This window comes from Betta splendens, chromosome 7 (genome assembly GCF_900634795.4).
Source record: "Betta splendens chromosome 7, fBetSpl5.4, whole genome shotgun sequence".
NCBI lineage: Eukaryota > Metazoa > Chordata > Actinopteri > Anabantiformes > Osphronemidae > Betta > Betta splendens.
Genome location: NC_040887.2, coordinates 14,723,877 through 14,743,972, shown reverse-complemented (window position 1 = coordinate 14,743,972; position 20,096 = coordinate 14,723,877). Strand labels below are relative to the sequence as shown.

General features: G+C 43.0%; 2 protein-coding genes across 2 annotated transcripts; both read right to left on the bottom strand.

Annotated features, from left to right (window-relative positions):
* Window positions 1-225: 225 nt before the first annotated feature.
* On the bottom strand, window positions 226-1,884 carry LOC114859247 (trace amine-associated receptor 7a-like). Its single transcript, XM_029157242.3, has 2 exons — window positions 1,712-1,884; window positions 226-1,495 (listed from the first exon to the last, which is right to left on the bottom strand). The coding sequence occupies exons 1-2, from the start codon at window positions 1,882-1,884 to the stop codon at window positions 685-687; spliced, it is 984 nt and encodes a 327-aa protein (XP_029013075.1). The 3' UTR covers window positions 226-684.
* Window positions 1,885-14,462: 12,578 nt separating this feature from the next.
* Window positions 14,463-18,470, bottom strand: LOC114859014 (trace amine-associated receptor 8a-like). Its single transcript, XM_029156832.3, has 2 exons — window positions 16,616-18,470; window positions 14,463-16,419 (listed from the first exon to the last, which is right to left on the bottom strand). The coding sequence occupies exons 1-2, from the start codon at window positions 16,786-16,788 to the stop codon at window positions 15,609-15,611; spliced, it is 984 nt and encodes a 327-aa protein (XP_029012665.1). The 5' UTR covers window positions 16,789-18,470; the 3' UTR covers window positions 14,463-15,608.
* Between the last annotated feature and the right edge of the window lie 1,626 nt (window positions 18,471-20,096).

The window sequence follows — 20,096 nt, the reverse complement described above, 5'->3', positions numbered from 1 at the left end:
TGAGATCTCACGTGACTCAGCGACTTAGGCCGGCAAACAAACAAGCAGGAGGACACAGACGAAGAACAAAGATGGAAGCAAAAAAAAGTAGCAGAGTGAGGTTATATTTTCAAGACAAAAATGAAACAACATCAACCTGTACAATCTGCAAAAAGGGTGTTGAATACAGTGGCAACACCACCAAATTATTTTATATATTTATATTTACTGTTGAACTTTATTAAATGAAAACAATTTGAAAACCAAACACCTGAAAGTCATGAAAATGTACTTATATTTGATAATGCATTAATCCAGGTCCAGTATTTACTTGGTATCGGATCGACTCCAAAGTTTGCAGTATCGCCCACTCCTAATGGTTAACCCTTGTTTAAAGACGTGTCCAGTTAATGTTTCACTTGTCACTGACAGTGTGGTTTGTGGTAAACAAAGTGAAAAGTGGGGGTTTAGTAATAAATGCAATACTGATTGATGTGAAGTCATCATGTGAGCATGGAGCCTCTGATTCTGAAGGCTGCTAGAGACAGTGCCTGAGAGACAGAAAATTACAGAAGACAAGGAGAATCAGCAGAACAAACAATATTAATCATTTCACATAGTCAGAGTTTTAACTTGAAAACAGTTTTTTTATTATATTTAATAATTATATTCAATTTTTTTGCAATCATTATATTTAAAAACGATCTACTTTATACAAGTCTCTCTGGACTTAGGCTGCAGTATCTGTAAAGTAATAATGAGTTTAACAGATTTTCTAAACCAGGGGTAGAGAAAAGTATAAATCACAGGGTTCAGACAAGAGTTCGACAAAAGCAGAAAAACTAAAAAGTCATTAGTTGAAGTACCGATTGTGATGTTATATCCAGAGAGAGACAAACAGTAAGGAGGAAAGTAACACATGAGAAAGACAACAACCGTCACACCAAGAGTCTTTGCTGCCTTGATCTCTGATTTCCTGACAGTCACAGTCAGTGAACGGTGCAGTTTAACAGCTGTAACGTGGGAGCGCATGGAACGAGCCTGAGACACAGCCACCACAAACACCCTCACATACAGGATGATAATGGCTGAGATGGGAATGATGAAGCTTAGGACAAAATCAAGAGCTCCATTAATGTTAATCACACATTCACCATAACAGGAGTTAAACCTGCCTGGTTGCTTTAGGTTGTCATTTAAAATCATGAAACTGTACATAACACAATAAAGCCAACACAGCAGGACACAGCGTTTAACTGTTTTATGAGAAAATTTTGTAGAGTAGCTCAGAGGGTCACAAATGGCCATAAAACGATCAACTGAGATCAGCACCATGTTCACCACTGAGGCAGAAGTAGTGATATACGGTACAAAGAAATATAAAGTGCACATCACGTCACCTAGAAACCAGCAGGGTTCTAGAAAGAGGATCTGAAACGGCATCACGATGAGACCCACAAGGAAATCAGAGACAGCCAGAGAGAGAAGGAGGAGGTTGGTGGGAGTGTGGAGCTGTCTGGAGGAAGAGAACAGCATCACTGTAAACATTACAAACCTAAAATTATTATTAATACAAAACATTTTCTAAGCAACAATGAAAATATGCACATATTAGTAAAACAGTGACTCTGTAATACATTTGTGCTTGCAAGTTGTAAATGAAAATGTTCAAAAGTCAGGTTTTCCAATGAGACTCACTACAACATGTTAAAGTCAAAACATTAGTCTCTGCCTGAAGTGGGAGATGGAGACGATGACCAGCAGGTTGAGACTCGCAGTGAGCAGAGAGATGCAGGACACTAGAATATAAATGAGCATTGCCTCAGAGTGAGGACGTGCATGTTTCCTGCAGGAGGCATTAAGGCGATGTGGAAAGCAGAGTTCAGGCTTCTCCAGTGTCTCCATCATCAGAGGAGAGAAGCTGCTGAGGTCTCAGCTTCATGAGCAGAGCTCTGCTCCTGTAGCTCATTTATCTGTGTCTCTCTGTATCATCTCACCTTCCTCCTGCTCCTCCTTATTCCCAGTCTCTCTCTTTCTCTCTCTCTGACCTCCCTCCCTCATACTACATACAGGATGATGTTGGTTTGTTTTCACTTATGCACATGGTACTGTAACCTAGTAAATGAGGACAAACTAGAAATAACTATGTGACCTCCTTAAAACCCACGGACAGTTCTGTACAGTTTTTATTGATCACTTTGACCTGTTTAACGAAACTAGTTCCCACTCAGTTTTCATCATCACTATTTCAGCAGAGCATCAGACACATAACGGTAGCAAAATGTAAACCTGATGTTATTGGATTGACAGATCAGTCAATCCTCCCTTTTGCCACTCCCTCAATGATAAAACAAAGCAGTTCTTTACCTTAACTGATGGATTTAGTCTTTCTTCTGAGCACTCCTTACGTATCAAACAAAATCCAGCGTCGACACATTAAAACATTACATTTTAAAGAAACAAGCAGAATTATAAATAAATACACAACATAAAACAGATGCAAAATAAACATACCTCACCACACACATCAGAGGGAATGGTTACAAATCATCAAAAATAAAACAATGTAAAACTTTCACTTTCTTGTGCCGCCTTTACCTTCACTTGTCTCCACATACTTCTCACTTGTGCACCAGCAAACATGTCCGGCGGAACACAAACTTTGTTCCAGGTCCGTGTTAACATTTAAATACAAACACAAAAAATAAAGATGACTTCACTTGATTTATGTCAGTTAAAATCCCAACAAATCACAATGTTTGAACAATTGAACCTTCACTTAACTCTTGAAGACCATACATAGCATATACAGTACCTGAAAAGCAAGTATAACCTTTACTCTGCTTCAAACAGTAGAACAATCTTTTATTTCACTGCTGAATCTTTCTCTTTGGACTAGTTTTATTGTGAAGCGTTCTGCTTCTTGTCTTTCTTCAACATTTGTGCCTTCATTTACCTAAGATTTCAGTTCCTTAATCTGTTGAGCTAAGCAATTGAGACTAGCAATAGCCTTAATGTCTCTTTTCCAATCAGAAAACTTTGTCAGAAGATCTAACAACTACCTGTCCTCCTTTGCACTGGCTTCAAGCACCTGCATCTTTCAGTGTTCTGGATGATTGTCATTGACTTTTTCCACTTCCACTTCACTTGTGTGTAAATCCTTTTCCCACAAAAAGTCTGTGTCAGTGGGCCAGTTTCAAGCAATAGGCTCATCTGTCGTTAGTCCTCTGGATGCATGATCTGCAGGGTTATTTGCCAACTGCACATACGTAATGCCATTGCTGTGAATCTGTGCTTGACTTAATTCTTTGGACTTGATTTGCCACAAACACATTAAAATACCTGTGTCATTATTTAGGTATTCAAGGACTACCTTTGAGTCAGTCTAAAAAATGTTCTTGAAGATCATACAGTTCATGTTCTTCTCTGAGAACAACACTGCTGTTACAACTGTCGCAGAAAGCTCTAGACGTGGTACCATGGTTACCTTAGTAGGGGCAACTCGTGCCTTTTCCATAACAAAAAAGCAAGGGACTTCTTTATTAGCATTAATCGTTTAAGGTACAGTACGTACACCCCCCCCCCCCCCATAACCTGTGACACTCGCGTCTGAGAAATGATGTAGCTCATATTGCTTAACCTCAGCGAAGCTTGCTGGTAAGTCAGATTTTTTGATCTTCACTTTGGACAAATTCTGAAGATCAAGCAGTCATGACATTTACATTTACCAACCTTCTCTCAACACAGTTTCTGTAGAACTTGTTTTCCCCTTGGGACAAACAGTACTAAGAAACGGGTCATAGACGGAAGCTACTGGAGACGATATTCCTCTTCTGGTTAGTGGGTGTCCCTTGACAGTAATTCTGAGCTGAAAGTCATCAGAAGATATGCACCACTCAACACCAAGAGCTCTCTCACAAAATGTCTCTCCCAGTGCCATGCCCAGGATTTTAACACTATCAGCACATTCTTTCTCTGATGCTGATTCCAATACAGGCTTGCTGTTGGAACCAACTTTACAGTATAGTTTCGTAGTCTAAGCTTGACTGTTCTGCAGAGAGGCTTCCTTAATGAGTTGGATTGCCTCAGCATCAGACATAACACTCAATAATCTGTCGTCAATGTAAAAAGTTAAAATTTAACAGTGCTTTAACTGAACTCATCGTGACACTGACTGGCTAACCAGCCCAAAGTTGGTACACCAGGTGACGAGATTCTAGATCATCATCCTCCCACCTTAAGAACCTTAAATAGTCCGGGTCTTTAAGCCTGACCTGAAACTGATGGAACATGCATTCTAAGTCATACATGACAGCTATGGGTCCCTTACAAACCCCACAAAGAACTCCCACCAAGTTATTTGTAATGTCTGAAGATGGTTATTCAAGGAAGTGTCTTGAAACCTTACGGCGCAATAAAAGAGTACTCGTATCTTCCCTGGCTTTTGAGGGTGATATATGCCATGATGAGGCTGGTTTGTTGTTTTTTTTTTTTTTTTTGTTCTGTCCAGCAGTTAAGCAAGCAGCATATATTACGCTGAATGCCATATTGTGATGGACAGCTTTGCTTTAACAAGAAGAGTATATATAGAATATATATACTCTTCCTGATTTATGGTTTATTTAATGGTTTATTTAGCTAATCCAAAATGTGTGTGATGTTGCTGTGTTGGTGGACAGGTTAGGTTTCTGCTTTAGGGTGTGTATGCGGGAGGGTGGGGGGGAGGGGGGATAAGGGGTGACACTAGCTGTTGAAACCAAGCAAATCTGTTAAGTAAACAATCGGAGCAAAAAAATAAATAAATAAGAAGCATGGATGTACCTTAGGCTAACACATTCATAACTAAACAATTTTTGTACTGTGGTTTACCTTGGAGATTAATACTAATACCAATAATAGTGCTAAGGTATGTGCACATACTAATACAAACATATACATACAATATACATACATATGTGCATTATTATACATATCCCATACTACTTAATAAAAGTCATGACATACAACACCACAAATTCCATATTCACACATTATTCATATCGGTAGTGATAAGTATCAATAATACTTACAGTTGGATTTGGAAAGTGTCCCACTACAAGGTTAGTAAGGCTGTAGCTTATCATTATTCACCCAAAGGGTGAGGCAGACGTTGGTGCATGAACAATGCCACTTGTGGAAGCCAGGATGATGTGAGGGGCTCCGCCACTACGCCCATCCAGCAAGCAGAGGAAGGAATCCTAGCAGCCAGGGAGCCCACACACCTTCAGTTCCAGGAGGGCAGGTGTTGCGACCCAAGCCGCCCACACAGAGCCCCCCAGGCAGAGCTGCAGCAGCCACAGAGACAGCACCCGAGGCCAGAGTGGGCCACCGGGGGTCAACGCTGTCCGCCCCATGAGAACCAGGGGCAAACACTCCCCCCGGCGGGAGGGTCGGCCTGAAAGAGTAGAGCCCGAGGACCCACGGTCCGTAGGGAGCCCGCCAGAAGATGCCCCCGCGCCCAGAGTGGGGCCCGCCCCCAGCCCACCACCCCCACACGGGCGGAGCGGGGCCTACCCCATCGGCCCGACCTCATCCCCTGGCGCTACAGCGGCCTGCAGCACAAGGCCAGCAATTGGTGGGGTCAGCAGAAAAGAGACCACCCAGGCAGACGATCATCGTACCCCGGGCGAAAAACCGGACCCCCCACACTTCAACCGCACCACAGGCATACCAACTCACACAAACACAGACGCATACACCCATCCACATGTGCAACACACATCATCACATCAACACACACACACACACCATAGACTCTCTCACAACAAACTAGTCAATCATACGTGAACCAATGCACTCTCAGATACATTCTCCCACCCACACCATTCGCTTGATCACATTCGTGGGGAGGGTAGGTCTCCGGCCTGCCGTCCATGTGGCCCCAGGCAGGGACCGCAGCTCCTCCCGAGCCCCGACCAACCCCCCCAACCCGGGGGAGGCAGAGGGCAGTAGAAATAGGTACCCCAGAACCCTGCAACCCAGCTTGGACGTGAGTGTGTGGAACTAAAGTGCACTGAAGGTGGGTGACACCTCCAGGAGCACAACCGCTGGCTGACGGTGTGTCCCCCGGACAGTGCCCCCCCTCGCCCTAAATGTCTTTTTGCAGTTAAAACTGGGTGGTGATCTCTCCATCAGGGCCAGTGGCCGAGGCCACAACTGGCCTGAGCCCCAGGCCCCAGTGAAAGAGCCCACCCCCGGCCCTAAATGTATGTGTATGTAGCTAAGTATGAGGAACTTTGGGAGATACCCAGTTCTCCGGGGGGTCCAGCAGACAGAGCCATCAATGGGAAGTCTACTGGCCCCCCCGGAAGGAGCCCCCAGATTCCTGGACAAGTGTGTATGACTAATGCAATTAAAACTGCAGAGCATCCCACTTGGAAGGGACGGAACCACTTCCCAGTAGCCCTGGTCCCTCCACTTGCAGACCTAAGTGGATGAATGCGGAGAAATGTAGTTGGGAAGCAGAGCACCAGGGTCCGCAGAGCCAGGTTCCCGACTGGCTCTGCTACCTATCCCACCCCCGCCCCACAACCCCCAGCCAGGAAGGGACAGCCGAGACCCAGGGACCGCAGTACTACTGCCCAGGCGCCACACGCAGCACAGCCAGAGCCATCCTCACCCTTCTTTCACACTTACCCATTCTCTCGCTCAAGTATGCCCACGCTCGCCCCGTGTAGTGTGACACTCAAACCCACACACATACTCTGCGGTTGTGCATTGAGGGCCAGCCTCCGCCCAGGGCCCAATGAAGGTTCTAGCCTGAGTAGTCCGCCAACCCCCCCTGCAACAGGCCCGAGCAGTTACCAGAGGGCGTCGGACCGCTAGGGCAGGCAGCGCCCCACCCGAGCAGGGGCAGCGCCCCAGGGGAGAGACACCCCTCCGGGCACAGGCAGGCACCCCCAGAGGGAGTCCCCCGGACGCAGGTTACCCAGGTCTCCACCCCCAGGTCCGCCCCCGCACACCGGCAGGGAGGCCCGCCTCCGGCTCCCCGGAGACAGGCACACGCCAACCCTCAAAATGGTCCCACCCCGGCACAGGGCCGCCGGTCCCAGCAGCCACCACACCCCCACCGCAGGGGACCCATGCGGCCAGCCCTGAGTCCACCAACCCGTCCCGGTTCCTTAGGCAGGCAGGCACCACCAACCACCAGTCACCCCCCCACCACTGTGCCAGACATGACGCAGCACCCGAGCCCCACGCATCCTTACCTGGAAATGGAATCAATCAGAGTATAGTTTTGGTCATTGATTTGATGAAGCAGACAATGTGTCTAAGGTGGTATAATCTAACAAGCTGTTCAGGTATTGAGTAATGCTTAATTTTTTTTTAGTTTTCCAGTTCATGAGGATGATTTTCTTTGCGACACAGAGGGCAGAAAGAAGTGTGTGTGATGAGTTTGTCTCTAGATCAAGCCCACTTAGATCTCCTAGAAGACAAAGTGCAGGGGCTGCTGGGATTGGACAGCTTAACTGGGTTGACAGGTGTTCACATACTCTTTGCCAAAATTGCTGCACAGGTGAGCATGACCAGAATGCATGTAGGAATCTATCTGCTGTGTTATCTGTACAGTGAGGGCAAATATTTGAGTTTGTGAGACCCATTTGGAACATCCTTTGTCCTGTATAGTGAGTTCTATGAAGAATTTTGTATTGTATTAGTTGTAAATTTGTATTTTTTGTCATTCTGAATAAATTAGAACATATGTTATTCCAGAACGTGTAATTAGTGGTGATATTGAGATCAGCTTCCCATTTAGAGATCGGAAGGCTCACTGTCTGGTCTACATTGGAAATTAAGATATAGATTTTGGATACTGTCCTTTTCCCTGATATATCAATAAATCGCTCTATTACTGGTGGTGGTTGCATGTGGATGGCAGTATTCTTACTTTTTGCATTAAGTATTGACTTTAGTTGTTGGTATTCTAAGAAATTGGCACTAGTGATTTCATAGTGAGACACTAGTTCTTCAAAAGAGGTAAACTTGTCTCTTGTGAAAACATGTTTCAGATGTGTTATCCCTTTGATATGCCAAGTTGGAAAGTGTATTGCCTTTTTGTTTTGTATGATGTCTGGATTGTTCCAGAGAGGTGTGTTTTGGCAAAGAGTAAGCGAAGACCCATTAATTTTAAGAAACTCCCACCAGGCTTGCAGAGATGCTTTTATGCTAATGTTCTGGTAACAACTATGATGTTTGATTTTGGTGCTGATAAAGGGCAGATCTGCAACTTTAATATTTCCACAAAATGTTTGTTCAATGTCTATCCAGGAGGAGTCTGCTGGCATGGGTTTTATCCATTTGTGGACATGGTTCAGTCTATTGGCAAGAAAATAGTGGTGGAAGTTACTGTAGGTAGTTCTAGGCCGCCGCAGCGTCTGGATTTTTGAAGAGTTTTTAAACTAATTCGTGGTGGCTTGGTTTTCCACAAAAACTGTGAGATGTAGGAGTCTAATGTCTTAAACCACGCCTGGGCTGGCTGAGTTGGAATCATTGAAAATATGTAATTAATTTTTGGCAGGATCATCATTTTTATGGTGGCAATTCTTCCCATAAGTGAAATGGGTAAGGACTGCCATCTTTTGAGGTTGGCTTCTATTTGTTTTAATAATGGATTGTAGTTTAGATCAATAAGCTCTGATAGCCTAGACGACAATTCAATGCCCAAGTATTTAATGTTTCCTGAATGGAGTGTGGTGGAGGAGATGTTAGTCACCTTAAGGTTAAGTGGTAGCACTATAGATTTGGTCCAGTTAATAGAGTACTCTGAAAGTCCTGAGAATTCATCTATGAGGCTGATAGTTGTAGGAAGAGACGTCTGTGGCTCAAGGAGAAACAGTAACACATCGTCAGCATATAAACTTATTTTATGATTTACTGATTTGGTCGGTATTCCAGTAATTCCTTCATGCTGTCTTATTGCTGCGGCTAGAGGTTCAATAAATATTGCAAATAGTGATGGGGACAGTGGGCAGCCCTGTCTTGTCCCTCTATGCAGATTAAACCTTGGTGAGATCTGGTTGTTTGTTCTGACTGCAGCGTTTGCTGAGTTGTATAATATTTGGATCCAGTCTATGAATGTTTCCCCAATGCCGAATTTGTGCAGAGTGGCTAAAAGAAACTTCCAGTTTACTCTATCGAAAGCTTTTTCTGCATCTAAGGAGACGATGGCTGTCTCTAGTTTATGGATGGTGACATAATCAATTAAATTAATTAGTCTGTTCATATTGTTTGTTGACTGTCTACCTTTAATGAAGCCTGTTTGATCAGAGTGAATTATATATGGAGTGATTTTTTCTAATCTTCTAGCAAGTGCTTTACACACTATTTTTAGATCTACATTTATTAGTGAAATTGGTCTATAACTCGATGGGAGTGTAGGGTCTTTCCCTGGTTTTTGGAGCAGGCTTATGAAGGCAGAATTCATATTTGTGGGTAATGAATGTTGTTGTTTAATTTCAGCTAACATTTTGTAAAAGCTGGGTGCCAGCATGGACCAGAACTCTTTATAAAATTCAGTTGGGAATCCATCTGGTCCTGGAGCTTTTTTATTGGGCATCTCCTGCAGAGCTTCATGTAGTTCTGCCAAAGATAACAATGAGTCTAGAGTTGTAAATTGTTCTTCATTTAGCTTTGGCAGTTCTAGTTTATTCAGAAACGCCTCTATGGCTGAGGTGGGTGGATCTATTTGGGACGTATATAACTCTTGGTAAAAGTTTTTAAAGGTATCATTTATTTCATGGGGATCACGAGTAATGTTGCCTTCCTTATTAGTTATTGAATGGATGATTTGTTTCTCTTTATTATTTTTTAATTGGTTAGCTAGAAATTTACCACATTTATTAGCATGGTCAAAGTTCTCCCAGCGTAATTGGTCTATCTGAAACTGAGTTTTGCAATCAATTATATTATTTAATTTCAGCTTTAGATTCTTTAGGTCTTCTAGGACATCATTGGTTGGAGAGGCTGCATATTTAATCTCTAGAGATTTTATTTTTTGCTCTAATTCTAATTCAAGTAACATGTCCTTTTTTTTCTTGTGTGATGAATATGAAATAATTCTACCGCGAATAACTGCCTTCCCAGTCTCCCAAAGAACACAGGGTGAGATTTCCGGTGTATCGTTGATTTCTATAAAGGTTTTCCATTCTCTCCTGACATAACTGATGAAGTCTTGATCATTGAGTAATGATGTATTAAACCTCCAATTCCTGGTTGATGGTGTGGCTGTCTTAATCAACGAAATGGACATTGGTGCATGATCACTGATTGTGATAGAGTGAATATTGGTGTCAGAGACATCTTGTAAGACTGAGTTATTTACTAAAATATAATCTATACGGGAGTGAGAGTGGTGAAACTGGTGAGAAAAAGGTATATTCCCTGGATGTAGGATGAAGAGAACGCCATGTGTCACAGAGACCAAAGTCATCCATGTACTGTTTTAAGGTCTGTACTGATTGCCAGTTCCTGTTGCTCACAGCTTTGCTTAGCCTGTCCAACTCTGGGTTAAATACTAAATTAAAGTCCCCTCCTACTATAAGTTTGGAACCAGAGTGAGCAGACAGTGATGTGAAGAAGCTGTGAAAGAAAGAGGGGTCGTCAGCATTAGGGCCATACACATTAGCTATGCAATATTCAATGTTTCCTATCAAGATATTAATGATTATATATCTCCCTTCTGGATCTACAATGGTATCGTTATGCGTAAAGTTAATCTTTTTATTTATCAGGATGGCGACCCCTCTTTGTTTAGAATTGTAACCGGCTAAGTAAGCATGTGGGAACTCTGCTGATGCCAGAGTGTAATTTATAATTTTGGGAATATGAGTTTCCTGTAGTAAAACAATGTCTGCTTGTAGGGTTTTCAAATGGTTAAATATTTTAAATCGTTTCTCCTTCTTATTGATTCCACGTACATTCCAAGTGACAATCTTCAGTGGTGTCATATCTTACCTGACTGCTGTGGATCACTAGTCTTGTGTGTATGTAGTGTGACAGACTTTAGGTGTGTGGCTAACCTTAAGTACCTGTGTATTCTGAGTTGTGTGTTACCTATGTATGTGCACGTGTTTCCCCTGTGCAGTAGATGTTTGTGTGTGGCTGTTGGAGGGCTACATAGCTGGCTGACTACGTGGAAGAAGAATAGAGAAAAGGATGTAGACAGTGTGGAGTGAAAGTAGGTGAAGGAAAAAGAGTAAAGGGAAGGAAAATTAAAGTGAAAGGAAAGTGAGTGATTACGTATGGTGAGCGCTTTGCAAAGTGAGTGAGTGAGTGACATTAGAATGACAGTAAACATTTATATGAAACATCTGCGAGAGAACGAGTTTGAATACTGGATGTAAAGTTATAACACATAGTTGCATTGCATCTATTGTTTTTTTTTTAACAAACCTTTTATATTAAACCATTGTTTTTACATACCACCTGCTAGTACAGCCACGGAGTTGCTTCCCGGTCCCGGTAGAGCTCTCCGTTGACGTACAGTTTGTCGACGCTGATGACAGCCCTGCAGCCTTCTGCCATGAACCTCTTACGGATGGGGAACAGTCGGCGGCGGCGGTCGAGGATCTCCTTGGGGAACTGGTCGTTGACGCTGTAGTCGGTTCCCTTCAGCTGTCTGCCCCGGCTCTTAACCAGTTCCTTCGCCTTAAAGTCATGAAACTTGGCAACGATGGGTCGGGGGCGCTGGCCATCCGGTCGTCTTCCTCCAAGTCTATGCGAACGGTGGAACGCCATCTTGTCGACAACTTCCGCTGGAATCTTCATCTGTTGTTTAATGAAGTTTTTAATTGTGGTTTCCGTGTTTTCCTCCGCCTGTTCTGGAATCCCCGAGAACACCAGGTGGTTTGTTGTTTAATAATTCGTCTGGGACCTTTTCTGCCTCACCATGAGTTATGAGGTCTTTCATGAAGTTCTTATAGTTTGTGTGGTATTTGCTGGTCTACAGTATCTTGAGCCTGTGTTTTGAGCAGATTCCTCCAGCCCTAGTTCTTGTTGGTCCGGAAGCGACCATTGCAGCCCTAGTTCCTGTTGTACTGGAAGTGAACATTCCAGCCCTAGTGACAATGACTCAGTACCAGTTCTTGTTCTTGTTTCCGTTGTTTGCCTAGACCTTTGCCTGTGTTTGATTTACTTGTTTTCGGCCACTGCCTGCCTTACCACGATTTTGCCTGCTGTGTTTTTGAAATGGATGCTATTAAAGCCTTCTTCATTCAAGCTGTCTCTCATGCTGTGCAAGTGGGTCCTACATCCTTCGCTCCTGCTCAGTTTCTGAAAGAACAATCTGGCCACGCTTGGGCCCAGCCAGCCCCAGCCTGTTGGTAATCCAGTTTCCAGTTATTTTATTTTTGTTATATGTATTGTTTTTGTGCCATGGATTTCATCTAGTCAGAGTTGACCACAGACTTTCAAAATTGTTACGGAGCACAGCTGAAAGCTTTCACTAAAGTGCAAACCCCGGAAGCCTGGTTGAGTGTGGTAAACATACCCTTGTTCCCCAGTTCTTGCTTCAGTTTCCCGACTGGACCCTGTCCATGCTTCAGCTCCAGCCCAGTCTACAGGCCCAGCCCTAGTTTTCAGCTCAGCCATGTTATGCTCAGGCTCAAGCTATGCCACATCTAGCTCAAGACCCAGCCCTCGTCCCTGACGGCCCAGTAAAGCAGATCCCTCCAGCCCTATTTCTTGTTGGTCCGGAAGCGACCATTGCAGCCCTAGTTCCTGTTGGTCTGGAAGTGAACATTCCAGCCCTGATCCTGATAACCCTCTTTCCTGTGGCGGACCCAAGAGGATGCCTTCTGACCCTGTTTCCTGTGATGGTCCTGAGAGGACGCCTTCTGACCCTGTGTCCGGTGGGAGACTCGAGAGGTTTGGGGTCACGCCGCTGACTGCACCCAGTGGCTTCTCATCAGTTCCTGTCCTGTCCTCTGGTCTTTGTCTAGCTCCTGGGGGGCACCATTCCTGTCTCTTCTGCTGTAACATGTCAAGGTAACTTCCCCGGAGTTCCTGTTGGTAGCACCTCGGCTGGTCAGCCCCTCCCCTTGGCTCCTGCATCTGCAGAGGTTTCCTCATGGGTTCCTGTCCTGCCGCTGCTCTGTTCTGCCTTCCAAGTCCTGGTCTGGCAACTTGTTCTTGCTCACCTGTCTCAAGCCTTTGCCGTCATCTTGCAGCTAAGCTCTACTGTTCTACTGCATCTGGTGGTCCAAGCGACTCCCCCTGGTCGCTCTGTGCTCCGCTGCCGGACTGATGGCCTCGCCTTCAGCTGCAATGGTGGTGCTGTCTCATTCGTCAACGGCCCCCTCAACTCTCCTGTCTCCTTTGCAGCTCTCCGCCTGGAGGATATTGTCACTTCCTATGGGCCTCTGGACGCAACTTGTTACGACATCAGCCTCCCAGAACTTAACATTTAGTCCTGGGAACTAAAGGTGCTGTCCTGGATGTCCTGGATGAAGGGAGTCAAAGACTCTCCTCGTCTCCACCCTACTTGAGAGGATGGTTTGGACTTCCTTCCCCTTGGTTATGAACTGTTCATAGACTCACTCTTGTATCTTCTCTTACTTGAAATTTGAAACTGGGCGTTCTGAACCACTACTTCAGTAATGTACAGATCTACAGCTGTCCATGAGCTGGACTGTCAATCCTTCTATAGTGGTCATAAATATTGCTCAGCTCAGATTCCTCTTACTGAATGCTGCTAATATGTTCCTGCAGAATTTTACTGGGATCCTGTCCCATCACAGATTTCTTTGCAACCTTGGTCAGAGCTTTCCATCTTTCATAAATACTGTCAAAGCGTGGAAGGAGAACCACTAGCGTCTCCTTTTTCTCTTAATGTTCAAGTTCTTTTCACTTCTCCTCTTTAGGCAGTGTTGTTGGTAGAGGAACATCTGACTAGTGTACCTCTTGTTCTAAACCAACTAAGGCTCTCTCAGTGTCTATGGTTGCCTGAGACATCTTAATTACTAGAAACTAAGTCACAGTCTAAATGGAATTAACCAGCATTAATTTAGCACTATTCAAGCAACCAAGACAAGTTAGCAAGTTACTGTTTCTAAATATTTCCTTTTCATAAGGTAAATAACAAAATGACAAACTATATAACAGAGTAACAAGTTATGGCACTTAATTAAACTTAATTGACCGACCCTTTAATAACAACATTTAACTTAAAAAAATACTACGATTACGCTTAACTGTCCGAACGTAACTTAGATTACGGTCCTAACGTTTGAGATTCTTGTTGACGATGCGTCGGGAGTCTTGCAGGAAAGGAGTAATTCGGCAGGTCTGATTTCGACTTTCGGCTGCTTCGCTTCAGCTTGCTGCAGGTGCGACCTAGACTTTCAGCACTTGTGTTCAACAACTGCAATCGAGTTTGACTGTCACGCCCCCCAATGACACAACAAAGCAGTTCTTTATCGTCACTAATGTATTTATTCTTCCTTCTGAGCAGTTGTTGCTCCTTATGTATCGAACAAAATCCACCATCGAACTATGACATACGGTAAAAACATTACATTTTGAAAAAAACAAATAGAATTATAAATAAATACACGACATAGAACAGATGCAAAATAAACACACCTTGCTGGCTGCAAGGGAATGGTTATGCATCATCAAAAACGATCTTTTTTTACTTTCTTGTCCTGCTTACAGTACACTTTCACTTCTCTCCACATGCTTCTCACTTGTGCACCAGCAATGTCTGGGCAGAACACAAACTGTGTTCTGGGTCCACGTCAACAATTAAATAAATATCAACACACAATAAATATTCAAATAAAAATAAGCAGTTAAAGCAAAACAGTTAACACCGATGTCATTCAAACAGTCTCAGTTTTTTTGATTAAAGAGTTTAATTTTAGAGTTAAATTTAATTTGCTCTGACCCGCTTCAAGAGACTTACAGATTCAATTCGTCTTCTTTGATGGTAGATAGTGACAAGTAGAACCTGAAGCTGACATTAAATCCATAGTGCTTCAAGATGGCGGCTAAGACACATGCTGCAGCTTCTCCCTCTCCTGAAACTGTTTTTTAATTTTTGAATGTCTTGGTCACATCTAAAGTGCACATTCAATTACAGCCAACCTTTACACAAACAAAATTGCCAAAGTGGAAATAGACTCCAGACTTGATGAAAAGCTCAGAAGTAAGGACAACTCAAATTCACTGCTCCTCTGCTGGCCCCTGCTGCCCTTGGACCCACAGTTGAAGCACCATGGACGATGTGAAAGAAAGCAAAAGAGGGGTAAGTGTGGAGGAAGAACGATCAGGCTAGCGGTCAAAAAAGAGCAATTTTATTTGTGTTTATTCTTAAATAGGGGAAAATTTAGTTCAAGCACAATTAATTTATAGTTGTTTATGTAAACACTCAAACACAAACATTTATGATCAACAGGAAACTATGTATAAGTAAATAAAAAACATGTTTACTGTTCACTAAAGAGACAAGACAATTGATGCTGTGATGAATCCATATTCCATATATGAAGAGGTGTATAGTTTACATGTTTCAGTTACTGTAGTCAGTGTTTTGTGATTAACAGAGTGACATTTTGCATAGTCAAAGTTTAATATTTACAGATCCAGTCCTTCTACTTTACACAGGCCTCACTGGATTTGGGCTGCAGTATCTGTAAAGTAAGAATGAGTTTAACAGATTTTCTAAACCAGGGGTAGAGAAAAGAATAAATCACAGGGTTCAGACAAGAGTTTGATAAAACTACAAAAAGTAAAAAGTCATTAGTTGAAGCATTGATTGTGAGGTTGTATCCAGAGAGAGACACACAGTAATAAGGAATAAAACACAGGAGAAACACAACAATCGTCACACCGAGAGTCTTTGCTGCCTTAATCTCTGATTTCCTGACCGTCACAGTCAGTGAACGCTGCAGTTTAACAGCTGCAACGTGGGAGCGCATGGAACGAGCCTGAGACACAGCCACCACAAACACCCTCACATACAGGATGATGATGGCTGAGATGGGGACGATGAAGCTTAAAACAAGATCAGCTGCTCCATTTACAATAATCACACATTCACCATAGCAGGAGTTAGACCTGCCTGGTTGCTTCAGGTTATCATACAGAATAAGGAAACTGTACATAAGACAATAAAGCCAACACAAGAGGACACAGAGTTTAACTGTTTTTTGAGAAAATTTGCTGGCGTAGCTCAGAGGGTGACAGATGGCCACATAACGGTCGACTGAGATCAACACCATGTTTGTCACTGAAGAATAAATAGTGATACATGGTACAAAAAAATAAAAAGTGCACACCAAGTCACCTAGAAACCAGCAAGGTTCTAGGAAGAGGATCTGAAACGGCATCACGATTAGACCAACAAGGAAATCAGAGACAGCCAGAGAGAGGAGGAGGAGGTTGGTGGGAGTTTGTAGCTGCCTGGAGGGAGAGAACAGTATTACTGTGAACATTGCTGACACTGAATTATTACTAATTCAAAATAATTTCCTAGCCACAGTGAAAATCAGTAAAACAGTTTCTTAGTAATAAAATTGGTTTTACAAGCTATCAATGAAAACATTTTCCAATGGCAGTCAGTACAACAACATGTTAAAGTGAAAACATCAGTCTCTGCCTGAAGTGGGAGATGGAGACGATGACCAGCAGGTTGAGACTCGCAGTGAGCAGAGACATGCAGGAAACTAGAACATAAATGAGCATTGCCTCAGAGTGAGGACGAGCATGTTTCCTGCAGGAGGCGTTAAGGAGATGTGGAAAGCAAAGTTTAGCATCCTCCAGGGTCTCCATCACAAGAGGAGAGAAGCTGCTGAGGACTCACTCAGCTTCCTGGGCAGAGTTTTGCTCATGTAGCTCATTTATCTGTGTCTCTCTGAGTCGTCTCACTTTCCTCCTGCTTCTCATTAGTTCCGGTCTCTCTCTCTCTCTTTCTCTCTCTCTCTCTCTCTTTCGCTCCGGCCTCCATCCATATTCTGACGTCATCATTGTCATTTACAGTATATTGTAAGTCTGAACAGGTTGATATTTATGTGACCTTCTCAGAACCCTTTGACCCTATGAAAGAACCTTAGACCCTATTTCTCTAGCCTCCCATAAACTCAAAGGCTATTATCTCTTTGCTGCCTGGACTGTGGCCTCAAGAAGTCTCTTCCTTAGCTTGGTGGTTTTATTTGTGTTTAACATATCAGTGATTTTATTCTTAAATCTTGTCCCACAACAAAGATTAGTTAAGAAAAAAATGTAATCACAATTAAGACATGATGGTTTATATTTTACTTCTGGTGCTGCTTCACAGCTCCTGTCCTCTTCCTTCTGTTTACTACTTTCTTTGCTCATTTGAGCCTATTCTTCTCTTGATTTTGTTATTTATATTAGTGTACATAAATCTGTACACTACTTGTATATAATTTTTCTAAGTGTGGTGCAATACAAACGCTGCTAAAAGCGACAATGTGCATCGGAGTGCACGCCGTTTACACCGTGAAGCACCTGCACAGCGCTGCAGTCCTCCCCAAGGAGAGACACGTGATCCCCGCTGAGCTGCTACTAAAAGACCTGCCGCGGACGCTGTGCTGGAAAACCACGTCCTGTATTCCAATCTGACTGAGCTTTTATAAATCCAATAGGTGTAAATTATCTTTAAGTTAAGATGATAAAATTAAAAATATATAAATTCCAGAGATTAAATTATGAATTCCAAAAGGTGGAAAAATGAACTAAAGCCACTGTAGTACGGTTCCAGAAAATTAATAAATTCCCAGAGGTGAAAAGAGGTGCAAAGCTAAAATAATCCACAGTAATAAGGTAAGGCTCCAAAAAATTAGTAAATTCCCAAAGTGTGGAAAATAAACAGCAAGATCACAAAATTTGTTTAAGTTCAGAAGGCCAGGTTGCAAGTAAGTCCAGAGCAGTAAGATCCAGGGTTGAACCACGCATTTATTCCACAGGAAAGTGACAGAAGACAGGACAGACTGAGAATTTTTGGTCACCACAACACCTTATGTACCTGTTGCTCACGGGGTGGGATTCAGCTCCCCGGACATAAGATCATCATCTTGACCTTTTAGGGTGTTTTTTACCATTACTGTATTATATTTTTACCCAATCATAATCCCAAACAAAGTGAAGACACTTGTTGCACTGCCTTTTTCTCCCAGGGCGGGGTAGCTCGAACTCAGGTTACTCTAGGTCAGGTGCTTGCAGCAGAAGCTGCACTCCTCCCCACTTACTTTATCTAGGTCAGTAAAACACACTGTAGTTTTAATGGTCTTGGTGGTACTACACTTCTGTTGCAAAACAGGGTCTCCTCCTTACACACGTGACCCAGTGCTGTTGTAGAGTAGACAGTACAGTACAGTACAGTAGGTGCTGTATTATTCTGTGACACTGTCTTCCTGAATCTCAGTATCTCAAATCACAGTAATTACTTCATAAACTTTATGAATTATTACACAACACTGTGAGCGAACAGGACTTAGGACAGCGGTAAGAGGAAGGGGGGGTTGGCTGTGTTTGTGAACATGAGATGGTGAAAGCCAGGACACTGCACCATGAAAAAGAAGCTGTGCACCAGAGATACTGAGCTATTAGCGGTGGGCATGAGGACATTCTATCGTACATATGTTATAATAAATGCTGTGTATGTCCCAACGTCCGCTAACGCTGACACAGCTTCTGTGACCCTGTCGTCAGTCACCAGCAGGCTGGCTGCAAACACTCACAGGCCCTCTTCCTGATCTTTCTCAACATCCCAACATCCCAACATCCCTACTCCGGAAAAACTCAGAGTGGAGCCCAGGACGCAGAATTGCAGTCTTACACACCTCTCTGCATGTTGTCAGTAAATGTACAGCTGCCACCCCTTCTTAGTCTTAGTTATCACATAGAGACTGTGTCTGCTTCCTGACCACCTAAACTATGCAAGTCACAAACAAATCAACTTACCAGAATTTAATAAACATCAAAACAGTTCCCCTTACAGAAAAAAGAAACAACAGTTAATAAAGTGCGGTTTATTAAATATCAGATCGTTGTTATTAAATGACTTGATAAGTGACCATCACATAGATCTGTTCTGTCTCACTGAAACCTGGCTGAAACACAACAATGATACCAGTCATGTTCAGTCACCTGCACTTGAATTTTCTCTCCCTCGTGTCTCGGGTGGTCCCTCCTGTTATGTCATTTGTCATTTGTTTGTCCCTGTGATGGTAAAGTTATTCTGTTGGTTCGTTGGACCCGTTAGGTGTCAAGTTGTATCTCTGTAAGTGAATGTTAAAAGTCTTTGTAGTCAGTCTTTGTATTTTTTGTGTTTCCACCTTGTCTGTATTTCCCAGTTGGCAGACAGTAATTTATTTAGAGTGTATAACCTGTGTGGGTGGTGCATTTAGGTTTTCCCTTTCTGTAGTCCAGTATGGCCATCTCTACGTTGAGTGGACTAGTAATCAAGTGTGAACAAGTAGTTTGGTCTAGTAAATTTAGACTTCCAAAAGTGAGGCCCAATGACTAGTGTAGTTTCCCCAGTGAGGGATTTAGTTCTGTTTGGCCCGTTCTAAAGTGGAGCGGGTCTGGTATGGTTATTGTGCTCTAAAAGTGTTCAGATGTGTTTAGCGACATCTTGTGGCAAAAGAATCTTCTTGCCACTTTGACCAGTCCAGTTTTATGTGTCATAATTAATCTCAGAGGTTAATTACTTATGATTACTTTTACATATAAATGTATTATCAAGACAAACAGGTATTATATATATATATATATATATGAACACAGCTCCCTCTTCGGGCAACAAAGTATGCCGGTCTGACAGGAGTGAGGCTGAAATATATGTAGCATAAATATGAGTTTTACACATTTTCGGAACCAGGGGTAGAAAAATGCATAAATCACAGGATTTAGGCAGGAGTTAAAGTATACCAGAAAAACAAAAAAGAGCTTAGTTAAAGGACTCATTTGGATGTTATGATCAAAGAAAGACGTAACATAATATGGACAATAACACATGAGGAACACAGCAACAACGATACCCAGAGTCCTGGCTGCTTTCAGCTCTGACCTCTGAACAGTCACAGTCAGTGAACGCTGCAGTTTAACAGCTGCAA